This window comes from Ursus americanus, chromosome 17, assembly GCF_024610735.1.
Source record: "Ursus americanus isolate L20-20 chromosome 17, mUrsAme1.1.p, whole genome shotgun sequence".
Classification (NCBI taxonomy): domain Eukaryota; kingdom Metazoa; phylum Chordata; class Mammalia; order Carnivora; family Ursidae; genus Ursus; species Ursus americanus.
Genome location: NC_142143.1, coordinates 8,976,285 through 8,999,465, shown reverse-complemented (window position 1 = coordinate 8,999,465; position 23,181 = coordinate 8,976,285). Strand labels below are relative to the sequence as shown.

Below are 23,181 nucleotides of genomic sequence, written 5' to 3'. Positions count from 1 at the left end.
TCGCCTGACCCCACCTGTAACATAGTTGAACTCTTCTCCCTGGCCTTGCTTGCTCTTTGCATATTATGAAGTGGGACTGTATTTCAGTTGGCCAAGTAGTCTTCCATTATGTCCCTAAACCTGAAGCTTCTACTGACTGTAAGAGGTAGAGAAAAGTGCCACCAAGGTTGTGAACTCTAGTTAGGGAAAAATATTTTTGGACTCGACAGTAACTCTTCCTTAATAACTCAGTTGCTGGAATAAGTAGAGTCTGGAATCTTTCTTTCTTTCTTGGGGAGGGGGAGGATAGAGGCAAGGGGCAGGAGATGTGAAGCCAGCAATACCCATTTGCAAGGGTATTAGAAAGAAGGTTACTTACACGAAAACGCACCTAGGTATCCCGTCTGTCTCTCCTCCCATTCTGGGTGTGTTGGGACTCTGGCTGGCGTACAGCTGGTTTTCCCTGTGTAACTCCTTGTGAACTGGCCACAGGAGGTAGGGGGGAGAGTAGCAGTGGTGAGAACAGTACTCAGATCTGAACCACTTGGCCATCCTTTATCTGTGTGGGGCCCAGGGTTCTAACTTGCTGGGAATCGGGCTTGTTTGGGGACGTGGGGAACTTCAGTCAGGACGACTCCATTGTTGCTGAGGGGCACAGGTGCGCTCCCCTTGCTTGAGCGCTGGACGAGAGGCCAGCCTCTTTCGTATGGAGCCCATGAACTCCCTTTTAGGTGACCGCGTTTTTAGTTTATTTTCCAAGTGCATTTGGGCATTTGGGTTTTGTTTGTTTTTTCCCCCAGTTAACAGCCAAGTTTACAGTGTCCTTGGCATTTATTCTCGGTGTCACAGTGCCAGCCTCCCCTAAGCTTCTTGTAGCCCCCTGGACACTGTCCCCAAGAAGCAAAGCATTTGTCAAGTGGGAGTGTCCAGAGAGAGTTATTTTCCCTTCGGACCTTTCTCATGTATAGATCTGCGGTTATGTCTCTGTGTGTAGTGGTTTGGTCCATGTTATTTCGTGGTTTGTTTGTTTTTTGTTTTTTGCAGAAAGTAGAATAGGAAAGTTTGCGGTGGGTAACTGTGATAAACGTGATAAGCAGCTGGGAGTTCTGAGTTGTGGAGATGACTGTGCCGTTCCCTGTGGCTAGGACCTCTGGCGAGTCACCTCCCTGTGTGTGAAGTGACAGCATGGACGTGGACGAGCATCTTCTATCCTCACCTAGTAGATGAGACCTCCTCACATTCACCTTATAGGAAGTAGTAGCCACAGGATCAAAACATGATCTACATTATCTGATGGGAAGGGAGAGGGTTGAATTGCACGGTCGGGTACTTCGTGCTACCATAAGAAGGGACCGACAGTGAGCTAAGGCTTTCTAGATCTAGAATCTTAGTAGATTGGTGGAGAGGTTTTTTCACAGTTAGCGTGATCCATTCTTCCCCCTTGCATGCAGATATGTCATGAGACATGGTGTCTCTGTCTTGACCCTAGAGCCTGCAGTGCTAGAGGCAGGAGGATTTGGGTTGCTGGAATTCACAGAACACCCTGTATGTGTTGGGAGCTGGCCTGATGGGGGAGAGGGGGAGGGATGGCTCTCGAGGCCCCATGTGGTGATGGCTGTGTTCTGCCTTTGTCCTCAGGTGAGCGATGGCAGGCTCTGGTGAGCGCAAAGGCAAGAAGGATGACAATGGCATCGGCACGGCCATTGATTTCGTGCTCTCCAACGCCCGGCTGGTGCTGGGGGTGGGTGGAGCGGCCATGTTGGGCATCGCCACACTGGCAGTTAAGCGGGTAAGTGCGTGCAGCTGGGGCCAGAGGTGGGCGAGGGGGTGAGGCTGCTTCTCCAAAGTGGAGCTGACCTGGAATGAGGCTCCAGTGCTGCCAGTGGGAGCGTGAGCTGGTCATGTGGCATTATAAGATGAGCCTTTGGGAGAATTCCCTAAGTCCGCTTCTAGGACTCTGCCTTACAGAAATCGTTGGAGATACAAATAGGTCTATCCCAGCGAGTAAAAAATGGCAAATAACTAAAATATCCTTCCTTAATTACTTTATTTAAAATAGCAACACTCCCACCACATATGCACTTCCTAATTCCCTTTCCTACTCTATTTTTCTTAACATTTATTTCTGCATACTTCACATTTAACTTGTTAATTATATATTACCTGTATCCCTCCACTGGACTGGAAACTCCATGAGGGCAGGGTTGGGTCTCTTTGGTTTACTGCTTTATCCTGTGTGCCTAGAACAATGCCTGGCACATAGTAGCCACTCAATATCCATTAAATAAGTGACTCCGTGTCCAATGTTATAGTACATTCATAAGGTACAATATTGTATAGTCAGGAAAGGTACCGTAATATTGGACCCTGGTTCATTTTTAGTGGCATGGGGAAATGATAAAAGTGATCAGTGAAAAAAATCCAGTTCCAAAAGTATATATAGAGTCAGATCCTAATTTCTATAAATGTATATTTCCAGAAAGAACTAAACCAAAATATTAACAGTTGTCTTTGTGTTGTGATGTTATGGTAGATCAGTTTCTTATTTGTATCATTTAGTATTTCCTAAGATTTTCTGCATGTAGCAAAGTATTGCATAATCTAGGCTAAAAGTTATTGAAAAATAGTAGTTGAACTCCCGAGGGCAGAATTGCTGAGAAGAAGGAAAACGGACAGGAAGCTACCTATGCCGGTCCTCTGCTGTTTCAGATGTATGAAAGGGCGATCAGTGCCCCTACCAGCCCCACCCGCCTGAGCCATTCAGGGAAAAGGAGCTGGGAAGAACCGAACTGGATGGGCTCCCCCCGGCTGCTGAATAAGGACATGAAGACAGGCCTGAGCCGGTCCCTGCAGACCCTTCCCTCAGACGCCTCAGCCTTTGACACGGGTGAGGAAAAGGCTGTTGCCCCCCTGGGACTTCTCTCTGGGCTCTCAGTGCTACGTGTGCCTTCAGCAAACGCTTCTCGAGCACATGTGTGCCAGACACTGTGCTAGCACCTGCCTGTGGTGCCAGGCCCTCCTCCTTTCCAGGGCCAAGGCAGCTGTGGATGAAGCAAGCATGGGAAGAGCTCACGTGCCTCTCTCTCTTGCCTTGGCAGATACATTCTGCCCGCCCCGGCCCAAGCCATTGGCCAGGAAGGGCCAGGTGGACTTGAAGAAGTCACGACTCCGCATGTCCCTGCAGGAGAAACTTCTTTCTTACTACCGGAACCGGGCAGCCATCCCTGCTGGCGAGCAGGCTCGGGCCAAGCAAGCTGCTGTGGACATATGTGCCGAGCTCCGGAGCTTCCTGCGGGCCAAGCTGCCCGACATGCCACTTCGGGAAATGTACCTGAGTGGCAGCCTCTATGATGGCCTGCAGGTAACAAGGCAGCTCCCACGAAGGGCAGGGTTTGGTGCTGACCAGGCTGCTTCTCAAGAGCATAGTTGGTATGAAAGATCAGCGTCCCAGGCTTGCCACAGAGACCGAGCTCTTCCTGCTTCTGAATTCTGCCCTCTGCAGTAGCACTCGTTGGGTCTTGTTCTTTTTTCTTCTTCTGACGGACGTGGGTTTTGTTTTGTTTTTGAGATACTATTTATTCATTTGAGAGAGAGAGAGAGTGAGTGAGTGTGTGCATGAGTCGGTGGGGAGGGGCAGAGGGAGAGGGAGAAGCAGGCTCCCTGCTGAGTAGGGAGCCCAATGCGGGACTCGATCCTAGACCCCAGGATCATGACCTGAGCCGAAGGCAGACGTTTAACAGACTGAACCACCCAGGCGCCCCTGACAGACGTGGGTTTAAATCCTCACTCTAGGGGCGCCTGGATGGCTCAGTCATTAGGCATCTGCCTTTGGCTCAGGTCGTGATCCCAGGGTCCTGGGATCGAGCCCGCATCGGGCTCCCTGCTCAGTGGGAAGCCTGCTTCTCCCTCTCCCACTACCCTCTGCTTATGTTCCCTTTCTTGCTGTGTGTCTCTCTCTGTCAAATAAATAAATAAAATCTTAAAAAAAAAAATCCTCACTCTATTTGAATTGATAACTGTGACATGAACAAATTCATAGTTTCCTTTATTGTTGGGGGTAAATGTGATGGTGGGACCTGTGTTTGGGGATGCTTGTCTCTTGAGCAGATCAAGTCCCTCAGAAGCTTTTTAATTCTGCCCAAATAGGTGGTGACAGCTGACCACATCCAACTCATCGTGCCCCTCGTGCTGGAGCAGAACCTGTGGTCTTGTATCCCTGGTGAGGACACCATCATGAACGTCCCTGGCTTCTACCTGGTTCGTCGTGAGAACCCAGAGTATTTTCCTCGTGGTAGCAGTTACTGGGACCGCTGTGTTGTAGGGGGCTACCTCTCCCCAAAGACAGTGGCAGACACGTTTGAGAAGGTAGTGGCTGGCTCCATCAATTGGCCAGCCATTGGGTCCCTCTTGGACTATGTCATCCGACCAGCACCACCCCCAGAAGCCCTGACTTTGGAAGTGCAGTATGAGCGTGACAAGCATCTTGTCATTGACTTCCTGCCATCAGTGACCCTTGGTGACACTGTCTTGGTGGCCAGACCACACCGGCTGGCTCAGTATGACAACCTCTGGCGGCTGAGCCTGCGTCCCGCAGAGACGGCACGCCTACGGGCTTTGGACCAGGCGGACTCGGGCTGCCGATCTCTGTGCCTCAAGATCCTCAAGGCCATATGTAAGTCCACTCCGGCTCTGGGCCACCTCACTGCCAGCCAGCTCACCAATGTCATCCTCCACTTGGCCCAGGAGGAGGCTGACTGGTCTCCAGATATGCTGGCCGACCGATTCTTACAGGCCCTGCGGGGACTCATCAGCTACCTGGAGGCCGGGGTCCTGCCCAGTGCCCTCAACCCCAAGGTGAATTTATTTGCAGAGCTCACTCCTGAGGAAATAGATGAATTGGGATATACTCTCTATTGCTCATTGTCTGAGCCGGAGGTGCTGCTGCAGACGTAGGGCAGGTGAAGGCCACGGTGGGCCTCAGGTGGTCAGACCCTGGCTTCTCCGTTAGAAACACGTGGCTGCATAGTTGGTGCCTCACAGGGTCCCTAGGTGCCTCCTATCTTGCTGGTCATCGCCCCGTCACTTCATGCTGATCAGAATGCCATCTCCTTGTCTGCTGTTTCCTCAGCCGACCCTTTCTGTTTTGGTTACCAAACACCGTGCTCCTGCCCCTCCCCTCCCCCTTGCTCCAGGCTCATTTTTCTGGAATGAAAGGAGATGGTGGAGCATTGGCCGGAGCTGGTGTTTTACATTGTGGCCCAGGTGTTCTGTCTGCCCTGCCCTTTGGCCTGTTTCTTTTGTGTCTTCTCTGTCTTTTCCCTTGTTCACGCCTTCTGTTCTGCTCTTTCGCCTGGAGCGGATCTGCCTAGTCAAGATGTTGCCTTTTTGTTGAATGTCACCGAAGAGTTATGAACGCACGTTTCGGAGCTGAGCTCTGCAGAGTGAGTGAGTGCCCAGACAGTATTTAGAGTTTCTGGGGGTAAAGCGGGCAGAAGAGCCGGCCTCTGACCCAGATTCCTGGAGGAGAAGCCCATTTCCTCCACCTCCTGACCAGCTCCAGTTCCTAAGCGCTGAGGTCTCACGGGAGCGCTGTTACTGACCCATGCGCAGCAGTGAGGCTCAATATAAACTGGGTGCAGCGTTGCCAGGAGATTGTGTTCTTTAGTGGCCACCAGTGAGTGCAGTGGGGACGCTGGCGGTGGTGAAGAAGGCCTGGAGAAGGCTGTGCGCGCCTTAACCCAGATCAGCGCTGCCGCATGAGCAGCGAGGGGATGAGGAGGGAGGGAGGGGGCTGTCCGGACAGCACCTGTGCACAAGTGCTGTTGTTCAGCCCCTTCGTTGCCTTATTGCCAATTAGGATGAGGCCTTCAAAGACACAGCCTTTGTGCTAGAGGTTGAAGGGAGGTTGGCAGGTGGCAAACACTGGCTGAACAATCCAGTCACCAGTTGAGGCGTGGCGACCATATTTCTTCCCTGTGAGACCCTGCCTTTCCAGGATGTTGCCTGAGTGCAGGAACAGGCCCACAGCCAGCCCCTCATTCCCCAGTGTCCGCCATAGGAATGTGAGAGGGCGTTTGCTGAACTGTCCAGGCACCGCCAGAGGCCAGAGGGTGAGCGAACGTGCGCTGACCTCTTTCCCGTCCTGTCTCACCCCACACCTAGGGAGACTGGTGCTACCCAGGAAGAGCGCGCATGGATAAGACACATAGGAGAGGGAGATGGGGCCTCCTACGTTCCGCTCAAACTGCACTGCGTGTTGCAACGTAAAAAGTATCCTGAGGGTGGGGAGGAGGGTCTCATCCACATCGTCAGCGCATCTTCTTGTTCTGTGCTTTTTTCCTGTTCGTGGCAAGAAGCCAATAATAATTCTGTTTCTGATCTGCCCATCCAGTATTTTATTCTCCCATGAAGTTTTATTTTTTCTCTTCTTACTACCTCTCCATCAGTGAGATTCTGGTGAAGCTCTCCGCAGCTGTCTCATTCCTTCCCAATGACAGCAGCATGAAATGACTCTTTAAATAGCATTGAAACCTCAGCTACCCTTTGAATTTACGGTAGAGATTCCTGTCCCCTTCTTGTCATGGATTAGAAGGTTGCGAACTAGGGTTAACTTTGGCTGTATCTGGAAAATTTTCCTGCTTCTCTCAGAGATCTGCCAAGGCTCCTTAAAGTGGTTCAGTTGTTCGTATGAAGCTGTTGAGAGAGAATGAAAAATAGAAAGCCCAGAACCCTGAGAGATTCTCCATCCTGGCTGTTCACCAGAATCAGATTCGAGTTTAAAGAAAATCTCTGTGCCTGAGCGCTATCTAAGTGACTGGGACAGAGGGCACGGGGCGGGACCCGGCATCGGTGGTCCCGTACACCCATCTGGTATCCATCAGAGGGAAGGGAGAGGGGAGGTTGCAAGAGCATGGATTAGTCTTCATTGAGATAAAGGATTTGGTTTTCCTAATTTATTATAGGACCTAGTTTTCCCAGGCTGGCATCTCTGACTAAATTCCATATAAAACATTGGAAGGAGAGCTGAAAAAACAAATGGTTTTAAAGACTAAGTCCCCAGTTATCAAAGCCAAGTGTAATTGTGATTTGATTTTATCTCCTTTCTTAAAAAGCATCTTCCTAAGGGCGTCTCTGTCTCTTAACCATGTTTCACAAAACCCAAAACTGTAATTTTTCCATTTCACAAGCAAGAACCACCTGGAAGTCCTCAGAACTAGAAGCAGTGGGAGTTCTTTGCCCTGGTCCTGGTGGGTTTGCTGACTGAGGCTGGGCCAGCCTTGTAAAACATGGAAGATAGTCCAGTGCTTGGAGATTCTTGGATGGAAGAGGGCAACATTCTGCCCCAAACCCGACCCCCAGCTCCGCCCCCCTCCGTCCAAATTTTTTAATCTTTGAGGAAGGACGTTGTGCCTTTCCCTGCCATTCTGCCTTTCTACTCAGTAACTCCCACCTCTGCCTGAAGTAATGGCATCTCCTACTTCTCCATCTGGACATTTTTTTTTGCACCATCTAGGTTAGCAAACCATGAGTTAGCCTAATGCTTAAAAAATAGACTCATTGTCTTGAGAAGCCTAATCAATTCCAAAGCATATTTTGGTTTTTTCTCTGTTGTCCCTTCCTAAAAAATGAGTTCAGGATAACAGTATTTTATATGGTTGGTTGTGACTTTTTTTTCCCCCTCAAATAAATAATCAAAAACTAATGTTTGGAAAAGCTGTGTTGAGGCCTATAATCTTTCCTCCTCGGTCTCAGCCCCTGGTGGCCACCTTGTTCACACTCTAGATTAGCTGACATTGCCACCTTGTACTCCACTCAAGCTGAGAACTCACTTTTTTTTTTTTTGTATAAGATTTTATTTATTTGAGAGACAGAGCACAAGTAGGGGGAGGAGCAGAAGCAGAGGGAGGGGGATAAGGAGACTCCCTGCTGAGCGGGGAGCCCGATGTAGGGCTCAATCCCAGGACCCTGAGATCATGACCAAAAGCTTTTTTTTTTTTTCTTTTTTTTTAAAGTAGGCTCCACCCCCAGCATGGAGCTCCACGCAAGGCTTGAACTCAGGACCCTGAGGTCAAGGGCCAGATGCTTAACCGACTGAGCCACCTAGGTGCCCCTTGAGAACTCACATGGTTTTGATAAGGAATCAGCTTCAGGATCACAAGATCCTGGAGAGGCCCCAGGAGGGGTTCTGTAAGTAGGGAACCCCCCATGTGTCTTAGTCCTCTGCCATGGCACACCTTCCTTGATACTGTGACCCTGGCTGAAAACTGCTCACAGGGTTGGTCAGCACTGTGCCCTTCCTGCTAAAGCTCAAGGCCAAAGACAATGGTAAGGACACTTGGGACTAGAGCTGTCAGGCTGTGGCCCTTTTACACACCACTGATTTTAAGTGGCCAAAACACCAGATGTGGGTTCTGAGACTGTGTCCAGCCGGTTTACCTTTTCATTCGGATCACCTTGTAGTCTTTAAATCCTTGGTCCCTGAGGCCGAGTCCACATCTTGCCTTCCAGTCACTTGCCTGCCGCTCAGCAGCAGTGGATGCACTCAGCAGGTAGATCTGGAATCCGTCACCGGTTTCTGTCCCACCTTGGCTAGGTGCACCTAGAAGCAGCTGAGCCCTGAGACCTGGAGAACTATCTTTTTTCTCCTTGAGGGAGGAAATAAAGCTAGGGAATGTGAGGACCTTCCACAGCATGGAAAGAAAAAAATAAAAGTCACCTTTCCAACAGCTTTGACTTCTGTGTATGGTATGAAACATTTTCTTACAGGGGTGATCCTGCTTCTCTATTTTCAGCCAGGAGAGCCTTTGAAGTGCTTGATCTGGGTCTCCACGATAGAATGGACGGGACAAGCTGCCACTGGAGTCATTCGTCTGTGACCTCTGCGGTGTCAAAACTGGGGCGATGTTACTTTCTTTAATTCTCAGCCTTCTGCATGGTTGTCTGTAAGGAGGCACTGGCAGGTCTCCTGACAACAGCAAAAGGAGGATGTGCCCCATGGGTCCGGAGTTACACCTTGGAAGACTTGTGTAATGGCTCAGGGATACTTAACTGACTTTGCACTGAAAGTCTAGACAACTTCGTTATATCTTGACATGCGTGATTCTCCAAGGCAGTAGAAAAACCATTCTTGTCCCAGTATGCAGTGTACTTTGCATGTACCAGTTGTTGCTGCTTTCAACTCAGTCAAGAATAGAATAGAAGGCCCCTGAGGATGATGTAAGGGAGATGCGGAGTGGGGAGCTCAGGATCAGAAGACCTGAGTTCTAATAATGGTAATAATAGGCAACCATTTATTAAGCATTTACCAGCACTTTGCTCCGTGCTTTCCATATATGACCTTCATTCTAAGGATGAGGACACTCATCATTAGCCTCAATTACAGATGAGGAAACTGGCTCAGCAAGGATAAACCGCTTCACCAGAATGTCTCAGCTACTAAACAGAGGAGCCAGGAATCTTGGGTTTGCCTCTAAAATCTGACTTCTAAGTCCTGCCATGTGTGTGTGACTTTGGGCCACACACCTCGTCCCATTAGTTCTCAGTCTGGCCTAAAGAAATCTTTGGACTAGCTAGACTGAATCAAAGCAATGGATGGTCTGAAACACATCAAAGACCGTGTTTTCCCAATTTTTTGGCCTCACAGCCCTCCTACAGATACTTCTATGGCCCACTGAAATGGAGGTAGAAACTCAAGGTTTCTGCCCCTACAGGGCCTGACTCTGAAGGAGACAGGAGGATGATGGAGACCTTTCTTGGCACTCCACAGCTCCCCAGTAGAGAGCAAGTTGCAGGCCTTGACCTGGACTGTTGCTTCCAAATACACGAACCTCCGCAAGTGGGCTTGGGTTCTCAAGCTCCCCCCACCCCCATATTAGCGCCATTAGGCGGACTTGCTGGGAAGTGGTTACGATACACCTGCCAGTTGCAGAATTGGGTGACAGATACCAGTTTAACAAAATCTGTTGGCGGAATTGCATCTGCATACACCAAAAGAAGTTCCCTTCTGATAGACTGCATACTTTTAATAGAAGAGCAAACATTTTAGCAGGCTGGGTATGTAAAAATACCCTAAATTGGGCTAGAGATTATGTATCTTCCCGACTGGACTTGAGAGTTCACGGTAAGGATGCAGACAGAGGTGGCCCTTGATAGTAGGTGCGCACGGAGCGTTTGAGGACCCGACTGAGGTCGTCGGTCTCACCCCTTTCAGCTACTTAAGGACTTGCCTGTGGTTAAAACGCACACGAAATGCCACTTCCTTTTGCCTAGTTTCATCTCGGGCCTTAACTTGGTCGCTAATTCGGAGCTTCACGGAGGGCAGTAGGAAGGGACCACAGGGGCCGGGGCCTGAAGCATCCCGGGGAAGGAGCCAGGGCAGTCACGAACGGGTACGGGTGTGCCGAGCTGAGGAAGTCACCGCACAGGGGATTCACCCACACGAAGCCATAGAGGACAGAGCACAGCGGCGGAAACCGCACTGGCCAATCCGCCTCTTCCCGCTCAGACCAGGCCTCCCTTACTGAGCAGCCCGCCCACCTCGGGGACCGAGCCAATAGAAAATCGAGATATATATGACTCACCATGGCTAACCAATCAGCTCGACGCTCGCGCTCCGTCAGCAACTCGCGCGATAACCGGGCGGCCTGGGACTTCACAGTAAAAACCTTCCTTGAGCTGAAAGACTTCTCTCCCCGCCCCCAAGCTAACACCGGAAACGAGGTGTGTCTGAAGAATCCCTCCGCGCTCTCCGGCGGCAGAGGGAAGACTGACTCTTTGATCTTAATAGCCTTGCAAAGTAGTGCGCCTTTCTCCTTTCTTGAAACCTTGAAAAGAACTCCTGTTCTCTTCACAGCTACAACCTGGACATAAAAGTCGCGGGTTGGACACGGTAGGGGGATCTGATAGAAGAAAACTTGTGGGTGGGAGGCGCGGGTCACGTGACCGTGGCGGAAGGATGTGCAGTGTGATGCGTCCTCGTAGAGGCAAAGTCTATAAAGGACCCTTGGACGGCGCGCAGCAGCCATTTCTCTTCCTCCCGCCCATAAATGTAGTTCTTCTCAGCAAGTGCGCCCCTTCCCGCCTCCAGTCCCCCCAGGGTCCGCGGCCGCCATGGCGTATTAGAGGCAGCAGTGCCTGCGGCAGCATTGGCTTTTGCAGCGGCGGCAGCAGCACCAGGCTCTGCAGCGGCACCCTCCAGCGGCTTAAGCCATGGCGTAAGTACCGGGACCGGGCCGCCCCGGCTGTGCTCCCCTGGGTCGGCGAGGGCAGTCAGCTCGCTTGGGCGCGGCCTGCGGCCGGGCGGCGTCGCGGAGGGGGAAGCGGTTTTACGAGCGCCCGGGACGCGTGACCCCTGTTTGGGTGTCCTCGAGACGCCGACGCTTCTGGGTAGGGAGACCGCGGCCCGGCGCCGGGGAGGGAGAACCTCCTTGGCGGCCCCTGAATCTGGTGGCGTCCCCACCCCCTCCCGGCGCCCCGCGAAACGTGGCAGGGGCCAAGATGGCGGCGGGGCAGGACGGTGGCGGCGGCAGCGCGGCGTGAGTCACGGGCGGGCGTGGGCGGGGCCGGGCAGCCCTGGCCGTATTTGGACATGAGCAGGGCGCGCCTTCCTCTGGCGGCGGGCGGGGGGGGGGGCGCGGGGAGCGGCTCTGCCCCGAGGGCGTCCATCTTGTGCGGCCTGACCGGGCCGTGGGAAGGTGGACGCCATGGCTCTGGGGCCACGTGTGCCGGATCCTCTCCTTCCAAGGGGAGTTCCAGTTTCGCCATCCTCGCCCCGGGACGGGGAGATGACCTTCCCGGACCGGCTGATGTCTAAGGGGACTTGGTTTCTCATTCCTTGTCAGGCTTCTCACGGCATCCAGCAGCAGCGTTGCTGTAACCGACAAAGACACCTTCGAATTAAGCACATTCCTCGATTCCAGTAAAGTCCCGCGACATGGCCGAGATGAGTTTCCTGAACAGCGAGGTGTTGGTGGGGGACTTGATGTCCCCCTTCGACCAGTCGGGTTTGGGGGCTGAGGAGAGCCTGGGTCTCTTAGACGACTACCTGGAGGTGGCCAAGCACTTCAAACCTCATGGGTTCTCCAGCGACAAGGCTAAGGCGGGCTCCTCCGAATGGCTGGCTGTGGATGGGTTGGTCAGTGCCTCAGACAACGGCAAGGGTGAGTGAGAGTCCTTCCTTCCTGGGGTTTGGTCCAGGGGCTTGTGCCGCAGTGTACGTCTGACTTCACTGGTTCTGTCTTAAATCTTTTGCAGAGGATGCCTTTTCCGGGACAGATTGGATGGTGGAGAAAATGGATCTGAAGGAGTTTGATTTTGATTCTCTGTTCAGTATAGATGACCTGGAAACCATGCCAGATGAGCTTTTGGCCACGTTGGATGACACGTGTGATCTCTTTGACCCCCTAGTCCAGGAGACGAATAAGGAGCCCCCCCAGAGCGTGAACCCAATTGGCCATCTCCCAGAAAGTTTACCAAAAACAGACCAGATTGCCCCCTTTACCTTCCTGCAACCACTTCCACTTTCCCCAGGGGCCCTGTCCTCCACTCCAGATCATTCTTTTAGTTTAGAGCTAGGCAGTGAAGTGGATATTTCTGAAGGAGATAGAAAGTCAGACTCTACTGCCTACATTACCGTGATCCCTCAGTGCATAAAGGAGGAGGATGCCCCCTCAGATAATGACAGTGGCATCTGTATGAGTCCTGAGTCCTATCTGGGGTCCCCCCAGCATAGTCCCTCTACCTCCAGGGGCTCTCCAAATAGGAGCCTGCTGTCTCCAGGTTCCCATTGTGGTTCTGCCCGCCCCAAACCCTATGACCCTCCTGGAGAGAAGACGGCAGCAAAAGTAAAGGTCGAGAAACTAGATAAGAAGCTGAAAAAGATGGAGCAGAACAAGACTGCAGCCACTAGGTACCGCCAGAAGAAGAGGGCAGAGCAGGAGGCCCTCACTGGCGAGTGTAAAGAGCTGGAAAAGAAGAATGAGGCTCTGAAAGAGAGGGCAGATTCTTTAGCCAAGGAGATCCAGTATCTGAAAGATTTGATAGAAGAGGTCCGAAAGGCAAGGGAGAAGAAAAGGGTCCCCTAGTCGGGGTAGTCAGGAATGTGTGTGCTTGTACATAGGCTTGCGCTGAAGCTGTGTGTGTAATAAATTATTTTGTAGTGAAAGTACTGCTGAACTGCTTGCTTGTTTCAGTCCACCTTAGCCTGGTGGTTGTGACCAAGGCGAGGAGGGTGGTTCAACCCTGTTGGGCCATAGGTGAGGACCATTGGTGCTTCTGTTGGACTTGGGGGCTGGAGAGAGTTGGACTTCGGGCTCCTGCAGGTGGTGTGCTATGGGGGTGGGGAACTTCACCCTGAGGGAGCTGGGTGACCGGGAACAACAGCTGAGGCTGTGGCCTGATCAGCATTGTGACTGGTTTTCTAAGTTCCAGATGGTGGTGCCACCTGAGTGCATAATGTGATTAAATTTCACTTCTGATTTTTACAGTTAGTCCTTCCCGGAACTGTAGAGAAAAGTAGGTCTTCCGTTTCTGCTGGAATGAGCTGTTGAAAGAGTTGGGATTGAAGGTGTAGCTTGCGGAAGTTCCTGGCCAGAGCTGGGTTCAAAGGCTGGGAGACGGGTCCATAGGTGATGTCAGGACAGCACCAGGAAGCCTCTGTCTATGCATCCTGGGACTCTAAAGTCAGATAAAGCAGTCGTTTTGTCTTGAGTCTGGGCAGGTCACCTCTCCCTTCCTGGCCTGTGGGGCTAGCTCTCCAGGGAGGGCCCGTTTAGTTCATCTGAATGGCAGTGCAGACTCCCCAAGAGTGTGGCCCCAGGCAGTGTTTGTTTAAAGCACCCAATGTGCATTCTCATAGTCCCTGTGGTGACCTCGTGCGCCATTTCCCCAGTGGGAACTAGGTGCCCGAAGAGGCCTGATCCATTTTGCCTTTTGAACTTGGAAGCACATGGCCTGTGAGGTCTGCAAGGGGTGAGGAGGCCCACATGGCCCTGACTTGCTTCCCAATGCCCAGTGTGGAGAGTGGGAGAGCCCTTCTGTTCAAATGCAACCAGGTGTGACCCGGATGAGAATATTGTTCAGGCACCAGAGGGAGTGGAGGTCCTGCCCTGAGATTGTAGAGTTCATCTATGTGGGGATTTCCTGGTTAGAAAAACATCCACTCAGCTGCACACATGGTGTTACGAAGTTCTATTCAAAATACTTTATAGGGGCGCCTGGGTGGCTTAGTTGTTAAGCGTCTGCCTTTGGCTCAGGGCGTGATCCCGGCGTTCTGGGATCAAGCCGCACCCTACGCTAGGAGCCTGCTTCTTCCTCTCCTGCTCCCCCTGCTTGTGTCCTCTCTCTCACTGGCTGTATCTCTGTCAAATAAATAAAATCTTTAAAAACAAAACAAAAATATAATAAAGATTTTAAGTGAACACATACAATGTGGGACTCAACCCCAAGATCAAGAGTCCAGCAGGTGCCCCCGCAAAATGCTTTTCCAAAGACTCCCCTCATGGCCATTTTACAGATGAGGGAACTAAAGCTTGGAGAGATTGAATAACCTGCCTGGGGGCCAAGTGGATTCAAACCCAGCCCGTCTGACTCAAGTGTGCACCTAGTGTGGCTGCAGAATTGCTTACAGGGAGGATTATAGGGGGACCCTGGACACATCAAAGCTGGGGGTTCAGAGAAGGCACATGTGGTTGCTCACGTGGTGTTACGGATCAGTCACAAATGTGGAGCTTTCGTACGATCACCTCAATTCTCCACGCAGCTCACAGCTGGTGGTTTGGGTGAGGAGCTGGAGAGAGGAAGCCCATGGCCACTGCTGAAGGCCCGCACGTGAGCACGACTGCCATCTGTGATCCCTGCTCTATTCCTCACTTCAGTGTTGGGACCTTAAGAGTCTTTTTTTTTTTTTTTAATCCAAGATAGGAAATAAAAATCTACAACCACAAATGCTGCTTCCTTCTGCCCACCCCCAACAGTGTCATGCTTTGCACAACGGGCAACTGCCCGAGCCTGGGGCATGTGGGCTGGGGGCAGGAGGACATGGAGAGTTGAGAGGAGGTGAGAGAGACCACAGCCTCGGAAGTGACCCAGCCACTTTGATGCATCTAGTGCCAGTGGCCCTTGGGAGACAGTGGCCCTCTCCTCCATTTGACAGATGGGAAACCTTCCCCTGGGGTGCCCTGAGGGGCAGTGCCAGCTGGAGGCCCAAGGCCAGGATGCTGAGCTATGCCCCTTCCCAGGCCCCTGTGGCTAAGGACTCCCCAAACCCAAAAGGCAGGGATGGGATGGATAGCAAAGGTCCTTGTGGGCATGTAGGCTCAGACCACACTCAACCTTAACCCTCCTTCACTCTTCGCTGTGCTCTAGCCAAGATGACCTTCCTGCAGTTCTCTGCTAAGCTCATTCCTGCCTCAGGGCCTTTGCACTTGTTCCCTCCGCCTGCAAGATTTTTCCAGGGCTGCTTTCCTCTCATGCAGGTCTCATATGTCACCCCAAAGGCCTTCCAAGATGACTCTGCTTCAGCTAACATCCCAGCCCCTCTGCTTTACCGTTTTACTTTCTACATAACCTTTCTCTAGTTGAACCTATTTGCATATATGTTTGTTTTCTAGTTCCCATTCTCAATGACAATGTAAGGTCTTTGATGGCAGAGATCTTGCTGTCTTGTTCATTCCCATATTTCCAGGACCTACAACAGTGCCTGGCAAGTAGTAATTACAACTGACAGTTACTTAAGAGCTCTGAAGCATGGCTCTGAATTCTTTCTGGTTGTTGGCTCTTAATCCGCATTAGCCACGGTAAGGAGGGTCTTACGATTGCACCTTTTGTAACAAGGCAAGCCTGCAGGTGGACACTGGCCCAGGGACAGCTGTATAGACCATGACAGAGGCCTCGATCAGCCCCAGTGCTTGAGAGCGCCACACAGAGGGAGTGGAATGAGACTGAGGTCCAGCCCCACTGCTGTGGGGCCTGCTAGGCCTTGGTCAGCCCCAGGGCTGGGCTCTACCCCTGCTGCCCTGGGGGAGGGGCTGCTCCTGGTTTAGCGCCAAGCCCTCTGCTGCCCACACCTGGAGGCTGCGGCCGCTCTGCTCTCAGCACTGCGTGCCTGTTTTGCCCTGAGATCAGGAACAGGCCTTCGTGTTTCTGCAAGTATTCATGAACACCTGCTGTGGGCTAGACATTGTTCTGGGGCTGAGGATTCAGTGGTGAGGAAAACAGACAAAAATCTCTGCTCTCGTGCTGGCAAGGGAGACCGCCAACAAGGCATCTAGCGTGACACGGCAGTGGGCACGCTGACTGCTGTGGTGGGGGGGGGGTTGCCCAATTAAGACGGGTGTTTAGGGAGGCAGAGCCGGCAGGAGGCGAGGGAGTAAGCCTTCAGTGTCCGTGGCGGGGGTGGGCACATGTGGTCCAGGGCCTTGTTGCCTGTGATGGGACTTGGGGAGTCCCTGCAGCAGGAGTGATAGACTGGTTGCTATTTGAAAAGGGTTCCTCTGACAGCCTGTGACTGGCCGGGAGGCAGGGACAGAGGCCCGGGCTGGGCTCAGCACAGGTAGTGAGGAGAGCTGGTCAGGAGGGCCTGGATAGATTCTAAAGGTCAAGCCAGCCCGGCTCCGATGGCGGGTGTGAGAGGGGAGACAGAATGGTGGCTGAGCAGCTGGAAGGATGGAATTTCCATTTCTTGAGATGGAGACAATCAGGCGAGGAGCAGGGTTTTCATTTCAACTCTCAGACGCTGGCCGAGGGCGTGTCTGGTCCTGGCAAATCTCTTCAACACGCAGGTGGGGACGAAGGGGGCAGCGGACTGCAGCAGACTTCGAGGCCAGAGACCAGGAGGTCCAGCTGGAGACACGAAGCCCCCGTAGCGGCACCTGAGTGCGGGCACACCTGTGCCAGGCACCACGTGGTGAGGGGAAGGCAGCTCAGGGTCCAGCGGGGGGCCACAGGTGGGTGCTCACACCAAGTAGAAAGTGACAGCTCCAGGAGTCAGGACTGTGAAGCTGGGTGACCTCAGTGGAAGGAGCAGGGAAGGACTCTTGGGTAGGAGGTCACAGCAGGCTGCCTGGAGGAAAGGGTGCCTGTTCTGGGCTTCAAAGGATTGGGAGGCTGTGAATGTAGAGAGCATGGGGAGGTGTCCCCAAGAAAGCTGGCCCCGCAAACCAGCAAACTCACCAACAGGCACGTGCCATGAGTGCCACAGTCCCGTCTACCCATCCAAGAGGGCTCCCCGCCCCAGCTCTGCAATAGGAAGTCACCTATTGGGGACCCACCCAGCTCCTGCAGGAACTCAAGCCTCTGTCCACACAGACTCTGGTCAGGCCTGGTGGGCAGGCCCGTGGCTGCGCCCTAGCCAGGTGCCACGGGGCAGTCCTGCCCCACTCTTGCCCCGCCCCTTGGCCAACCCTTCCAGTCGTAAAGCACCAGGAAGTGCGAATGGCTCAAATGGCCCACGCCACTGGGGAAATCACAGGAGCCTTGGCTGGGCCCTCCCACTGGCCACCAGGTGAGTTCCTCCAGCTTTGCTCAGCGTGGTCCCAGTCTGTCAGCTGCCCCAAACCATGGCAGACGCAAGTGCTTCCAGGTGCCTTGTACTCACTCACAATGTCTCCATGGAGAAAGGCCTCTTCCTCCCGTCTTTTAGACCCGGCGTGAATGTGGCAACTCAGTGTCCTCTTATTTGAGCCCTGTCCCTTCCTTTCCTAGCTGGTCCATCAGTCACCAGGTCTTGGAGCTCATGGTCAGAACCCCCCATCCTTGACTTCTGCACACCCCTCCCCTAATGATGGCACCCCCCCCTCCTCTGGGGCCTCTACCAGCCTCTCCCGGGCCCTCTGCCACCTTCTAAGCCCTTGCACCCGAACTGTCCAGGGTGACTGTTTTCTCTTTTTTAAGACTTTATTTGAGAGAGCGAGCGAGAGAGCGAGCGAGAGAGCGAGAGCGAGCGAGCACACAAGCCGGTGGGGGGGGGTAGAGGGAGAGGGAGAAGCACACTCCCCACTGAGCAGGGAGCCCGACGCCAAATTTGATCCCAGGACCCTGAGATCATAACCTGAGCCAAAGCCAGACCCTTAACCAACTGAGCCCCTGTCCAGGGTGACCATTAAAAGTAGGTCCCAGAGTCCTACCCTGACCTACTGGACCAGCATCTGAGTGAGCACCAACTTTGGTCACTCAAGGGGAGCACGGACAGCCACCTTACTAGTGCCACACAGTACAAACGGAACGTTAAGAATTATTGGAAACCCACCAGCAGAGAAGTGGCAGAACCCTGCTCTCACACCTGCAAACTCCCTGCCCCAGAGCGGGGCCTGTCACTCTACACCTGGAAAGGGACACCTGTAGGTGATTGGGAACAGTAGGCGTGTCCTTGTCAGTGAGGGGCCCTGGAGCTCAAGGGCTGCTCAGTGCCGTTCCAGGACAGGGGAGCCGGCTTCTTGCTGAGCAGTGTGGATGAAGGGACGGAGCCTCCCAGCACATCCACGTTTGCCTCTCCCCCCTCAGCGGTCATGAAAGCTCAGCAGGCAGGAGCGAGAAAGTGAGAAATACCCTTTCCCTTCTTTGGAACAAGCCCATCTGAGGAAGGGGGGTCCGTAGGGGTTTGGAGTCACAGCCCCCTCCTCTCCTGCCCTGCTGGCCTCCTGGATGGATGGTCCGCTTCCTGCTGGGATGCAGGACACCTGCAGACAGGACGGGCTCCAAGTCTGCCTTAGCCAGGTCCACGATCACCTGCTGTCCCCACTAAGGATGGAAAGCTAGTTAACAACCAGGAGCAGACCCCCGGGGCAGTGTGTGGGGGTGTGGAACCTTCTCCGCTCTGGCCAGAAGGACCCACTGTGGGGTTGGCAGACTACAGCTCCCCAGCCGGCCCAGCCACACAGTGAGCAGAGAGTGGGATGGAGCTGCCCGAAGGCATCCAGGGCCCTCTTCTCCATGCAGAAGGGGCTCCTGGACTTCCAGAACTTGTCGTCTCCTCCACACTAAAGACCCATCCAGTCAGCACATGCGCTCACCCAGGCACTCGCTCACCGTGTACCCGTCCCTGGCACGTGCCTGCTGGAACGGGGCCAGCCTGCCCTCTCATGGTGGTGGAGCCCCGACCCCAGCCCCAGGCACAGATCTGAGCGTGATGCTGTTTCTTGAGGGCACCTCCTGAGTTGCTCCCCTACAAGAGCACAAGCCTTGGGTGGCAGGGCAGCCGCACCCTGCTTCCTGAACCCTGAGTCGGCCGCCCTGGAACAAAGCCCCAGCCGCAGTGGATACTACTCTGTCCCAAGGGCTGCCTTGTCAGCTGCGGCCAGCACGACCAGGGGAGGAGGGCTCCTCTAAGTCCATCAGTAGATGCTGGGTGCTCTCTAGGGGCTCAGCTGCCCTGGGGCTGGACAGGAGGACTTCTGACTCGGAGCCTGAGGAACCATAGGGGATGGCGAAAAGCCCGTTGGTGTCAGAGGAGACAGGAGACACCCCATAAAGCAGATCGGCAGCACACACACTGCTCTTGGGTCCACGTTTATTAGAACCTGGAAGCCGGCCCAGCAGCCTTCCTACTCCTAGGGGTGTGGCCCCGAGGGCCTAGTAACTGGCCTCTCCTAGCGAACAGCCCAGAGGCCCTACTTGGGCCAAAGCAAACAAAGCACTCAGAAATGTTTTCTAGCAGGTAGATGGCTCCTCCTGAGCCTGCAGATGTCAGCTCTGGTCCGAGTGCATATCCTCCCTTGGGGTTCCGGCTCCCCAGCTCCACACCAGCCACGCTGCCCTGGCTCCTGGAGCCACCAGAGGCTGTGAGGTCAGAGGAGACTGGGCCTCAGTGCCTTTCCCACTGTGTCTTCCTGGGAGCCTAGCTGCCGAAATATTCCTGCTGGAACTTCTGGAAGTCTTCCTCAGTGAACACAGTGCCCTCAGCCTTCTTCTTCTTCTTCGTCTTGGCTACAGGCCGGTCACAGGCCTTGCGGCCTCGGTTCTGGCGCACGATCTGGGGATGGGGTGTGTGTCAGGATCCCTGGGTGGTATCTTCTGGCACATGAGGGACTGCCCCTTGGGGCTGCACAACCTAGCAGACCTGACTAAGTGCTACCCTCTCACAGCACCCTCGAGGTGTCCTGGGAGGCAGGGTATACCATTCCCACGCACAGAGGAACAAACCGAGGCCCACAAGGGTCACAGGGGAGTAAGGCCAGGCCCAGCTTCCCAACAGCCCTGCTCTGCTCTTCGCCTTCCAGAGGGGTGGCCCAACCTCTGTGCTTAGGGCAGAGACTCCCATGGGTCCCAGAAACAGCCCTGGCTCTCCCCACCCAGGTTCTGCCCCACAGCCCGCCCCTCGGACAAACCTGCCGGGTGACTGACTCTGCCACCGTGGTCCTCGCACTGGTCATAAACTTCAGGTTTACTCCCAGGTAGCCTCGATGCTCTCGCTTCTGGAACTCAGCTGTGGATGGCAAGCAGGGAGGCATCATTTCAGAGGGACTCCCTGGAAGCCTCTGGGTCCCCTCCCGACAGCTCTTTCCCAACCCCCCACCAGCCCTGCCAAAGGCCCTGTGTCCCCTGACTAGGTTAACTGCAGCACCCTGGGCTCTTTTCTGTCAAATCCACTCTCCATTCGATCCTACTGAAAGCATCCCCACCCCCCCACCCCAGCCCCCGGCTCCTCGATGCTCAAGCGACTTATGCAACAAGTCACAGTGTCTGACACTGTTCTAGATACAGGGCATACAACAGAAAACAGAGCAGACACTCCTGCCCCGTGGAGCTTACGTTCCAGAGCCAAGAAAAACATGGTAGACAAGGTAAATAGTATTTGAGAGAGTGATACGTTTTATGAAGAAAAACGAGAAATGAGGAACAGCAGGGACAGAGCTTGCCATTCTAAATAGGAGGGTCTAAGCAGGCTTCAGTGAGATGACGTCTCAGCAAACACTCCTGGGAGAGTGTGCGGCTATGGGGGGTGGGGGGGAGGGCATTCTGAGGAGAGGGAACAGCCAGTGCAAAGAACCTGATGAAGTGCGATTAATGTGTATGGAGAACAGAAAATGGCTAGAATGGGGAGGGGAGAGCAGTAGGACATGAAGATGGGGGGGGGCAGACCACGTGGCGCCTCAGTAGGTACCGAGTCTGACGGAAGCCACTGGAGGGGGTGGCGCCAGGAGAGACAGGTCCGACTTACTGCTTCACCGGAATCACTCCGGCTGCCGCGGTGAGAACAAGATTACCGGTGGGGCAGTGGAGGTTAAGAGGCTTTTGAAATAATCCAAGCAAGAGAGGGCACGGCTCACACGGAGGTGGCCAGAGCGTCCCCTCATCATCCGTCAGGTAGCATGACAGGGTGTGGGGACAAGGGCTGGGATGCGGGAAGTGACACCTGGCATCCTATGCCCCTGTTTCACACCAACATCACTGCTGCTTACACGCGTCTCCCTTTCCTGCCTCCTCACTGTTGCTCACACTGTCTCCTGCTTGGAATTCACAGTTCTTCCAACAAATACCTCAACACCTCTTATGTACCAGGCTCCAGGGTTCAAAGACACACGAGGAGCTCACCGAGCCCCGCCACACGTCAAAAGACCTCACCATCCAGCCCACACCTGTCCTTCCTCAAGTCTGTCCCTCCCGTTATGAGGTATCCTATTTTCCAAGATGCTCTGCTAGAAACTGGGCTCTTCTTGGTGTCTCCCTTTTCCTCCATCCTTGCAGCCAATTCACCACTGAAGCCCAGCAATGCTCCCTCTCTTCACCACATCCCCCCCTCCCCCACACAGGTATCCCTGAACCATCGCTGCTGCCCAGGCCACAGGGCCTCCCACCCGAATGGAGTAGGTAAGAGCGAATCTCTGCAGACACACTGACCGGTTTCCACCTGTGCTATCGGGCCAGTGCCTGTTTCTGCATCTGATAAATGGGGGTCATAATAGTACCGACCTGACAGGGTCGTGTGAGGGACCAAAGGAGGGTACATTTATTTATACAGGGTTTCGAACAGCACCAGGCACGCAGAACATTCACGGCTTGTTAAGCGCTTCATCTCTGACTCCCGTCCACTATGTCACCTTTTCCAGGTATCTTTCTGGCCAATTCTCAAAGCAACGAACTTCTTCCTAACTCTGCACGAGCTATTTTCTCTAGAGCGCTCATTCCCCTGGCTCACACTTCCTTAAAGTATGGGTTTAAATGTCGCTTTCGCAGAGCCGGCTGATTTGGCTTTTTACTCTAAGGTCCTCCCGGAGCACGCCCGTCTTACTCCACAGGCCTCATCACACTTGGCAATGACTCTCGACCTCCGAAACTCTCTGGTGCTTGTCTTCCCACTAGGGCAGCAGCCCATGAGGGCCGGGACGACGTGTTTCGTCCACCTCCGTACTCCCAGGACCCGGCTCTGCGCCTGGCGCACACCAGCTCTTCCAGAAATGCCCGGCCACCCTTTCAAGCTCAGCCTCCAGGGCCCCCTCCTCCAGTGTGCCGCCCCGTCCCCGAGCTCACCGAGCGCGTCCTTAGGCACCTTTCCCTTGGCCGAGTTCCGCAGTTTCTGGGCTTGGGTCGCCTTCGCCTTCCGGGTCCGCTTTGCCGGGGCCCCGCTCGGCTTGGCCTGGCCTGGTGCGGCCCGGGGGGCTGTAGGGTAAGAGAGAGAGGAGCGGACCCGGGTCGGAGAGCGCACAGGGTTTCCAACCCACCTGGGCCAAGCCTGGCTTGGATCGTCCCGTACCCTCTGGGCTCCTGCCCGCCGCCCCTGCCGTCCTCCGCCCGTGCTGCGCGTCCCAGGCCAGGCCCTCCTCACCCTCCGGCGCCCCCAGCAGCTCCAGGCCTCGCCGCAGCAAGGCGGCCGACATGACTGAGCTTAACTCCGCCCACACACTCACGCTACTTCCGCCTTGGCCGCTCTCGCCCGTCGTCTCGGCGGAAACCGGAGCGAGAGCAGAAGGTTCCGGAGTAAGCGGGCGGAAGTGCCTGCCTGCCTTAGGACGCATGCGTTTGGGGTCGCCACTTTACCACGGAGAGGAAATAGGGGCGGGAACTGGGGGCGGAGCCAACCTGCAGAAGGACGTATTTGTTATCCAATCCCAACCCAACCGGCCTCTTGCTCAAAGGCCCCTCCTTCTTCTAGAAGGCGTCCATAACGAGCCCTGGCTGGTTGGTGAACCGTCCGGAGTCCCGCAGCTCCGTAGTGGGCGAGGCCGGGGGCGGAGCGAAGTGTTCGTATTATCAATTTTTTCGAAAAAT

At 54.1% G+C, this 23,181-nt stretch overlaps 3 protein-coding genes across 5 annotated transcripts; 2 read left to right on the top strand and 1 right to left on the bottom strand.

The window, feature by feature from the left end:
* The first annotated feature begins 1,624 nt into the window (after positions 1-1,624).
* Positions 1,625-10,834, top strand: MIEF1 (mitochondrial elongation factor 1). 2 transcript variants are annotated; one of them, XM_045779648.2, is made up of 5 exons: positions 1,625-1,768; positions 2,689-2,866; positions 3,078-3,340; positions 4,126-4,833; positions 8,772-10,834. In XM_045779648.2, exons 1-5 carry the CDS (start codon positions 1,625-1,627, stop codon positions 8,853-8,855), a joined length of 1,377 nt encoding a protein of 458 aa, XP_045635604.1. In that variant the 3' UTR covers positions 8,856-10,834. The 2 variants fall into 2 exon arrangements, with proteins under 2 accessions (XP_045635604.1, XP_045635603.1); XM_045779647.2 differs by lacking the exon at positions 8,772-10,834 and having other exon boundaries at positions 4,126-8,705.
* A 173-nt stretch (positions 10,835-11,007) lies between these two features.
* On the top strand, positions 11,008-13,144 carry ATF4 (activating transcription factor 4). The gene is made up of 3 exons (XM_045779649.2): positions 11,008-11,192; positions 11,820-12,137; positions 12,232-13,144. The coding sequence occupies exons 2-3, from the start codon at positions 11,912-11,914 to the stop codon at positions 13,059-13,061; spliced, it is 1,056 nt and encodes a 351-aa protein (XP_045635605.1). The 5' UTR covers positions 11,008-11,192; positions 11,820-11,911; the 3' UTR covers positions 13,062-13,144.
* A 6,325-nt stretch (positions 13,145-19,469) lies between these two features.
* On the bottom strand, positions 19,470-22,859 carry RPS19BP1 (ribosomal protein S19 binding protein 1). 2 transcript variants are annotated; one of them, XM_045780044.2, is made up of 4 exons: positions 22,739-22,859; positions 22,444-22,572; positions 20,301-20,398; positions 19,470-19,945 (listed from the first exon to the last, which is right to left on the bottom strand). In XM_045780044.2, exons 1-4 carry the CDS (start codon positions 22,788-22,790, stop codon positions 19,811-19,813), a joined length of 414 nt encoding a protein of 137 aa, XP_045636000.1. In that variant the 5' UTR covers positions 22,791-22,859; the 3' UTR covers positions 19,470-19,810. The 2 variants fall into 2 exon arrangements, with proteins under 2 accessions (XP_045636000.1, XP_045635999.1); XM_045780043.2 differs by having other exon boundaries at positions 22,667-22,819.
* Between the last annotated feature and the right edge of the window lie 322 nt (positions 22,860-23,181).

Bases quoted from the DNA above. Each gene is read 5' to 3' on its own strand.
- MIEF1 (XM_045779647.2), top strand. From the start codon at position 1,625: ATGGCAGGCTCTGGTGAGCGCAAAGGCAAGAAGGATGACAATGGCATC. The intron at 1,769-2,688 runs GTAAGTGCGTGC...CTGCTGTTTCAG, and splicing joins CCACACTGGCAGTTAAGCGG to ATGTATGAAAGGGCGATCAG. The intron at 2,867-3,077 runs GTGAGGAAAAGG...TTGCCTTGGCAG, and splicing joins CGCCTCAGCCTTTGACACGG to ATACATTCTGCCCGCCCCGG.
- ATF4 (XM_045779649.2), top strand. From the start codon at position 11,912: ATGGCCGAGATGAGTTTCCTGAACAGCGAGGTGTTGGTGGGGGACTTG. The intron at 12,138-12,231 runs GTGAGTGAGAGT...AATCTTTTGCAG, and splicing joins TGCCTCAGACAACGGCAAGG to AGGATGCCTTTTCCGGGACA.
- RPS19BP1 (XM_045780043.2), bottom strand. From the start codon at position 22,790: ATGTCGGCCGCCTTGCTGCGGCGAGGCCTGGAGCTGCTGGGGGCGCCG. The intron at 20,399-22,443 runs GTGAGCTCGGGG...TGCCATCCACAG, and splicing joins GGTGCCTAAGGACGCGCTCG to CTGAGTTCCAGAAGCGAGAG. The intron at 19,946-20,300 runs GTTTGTCCGAGG...CCCCATCCCCAG, and splicing joins CAGAGTCAGTCACCCGGCAG to ATCGTGCGCCAGAACCGAGG.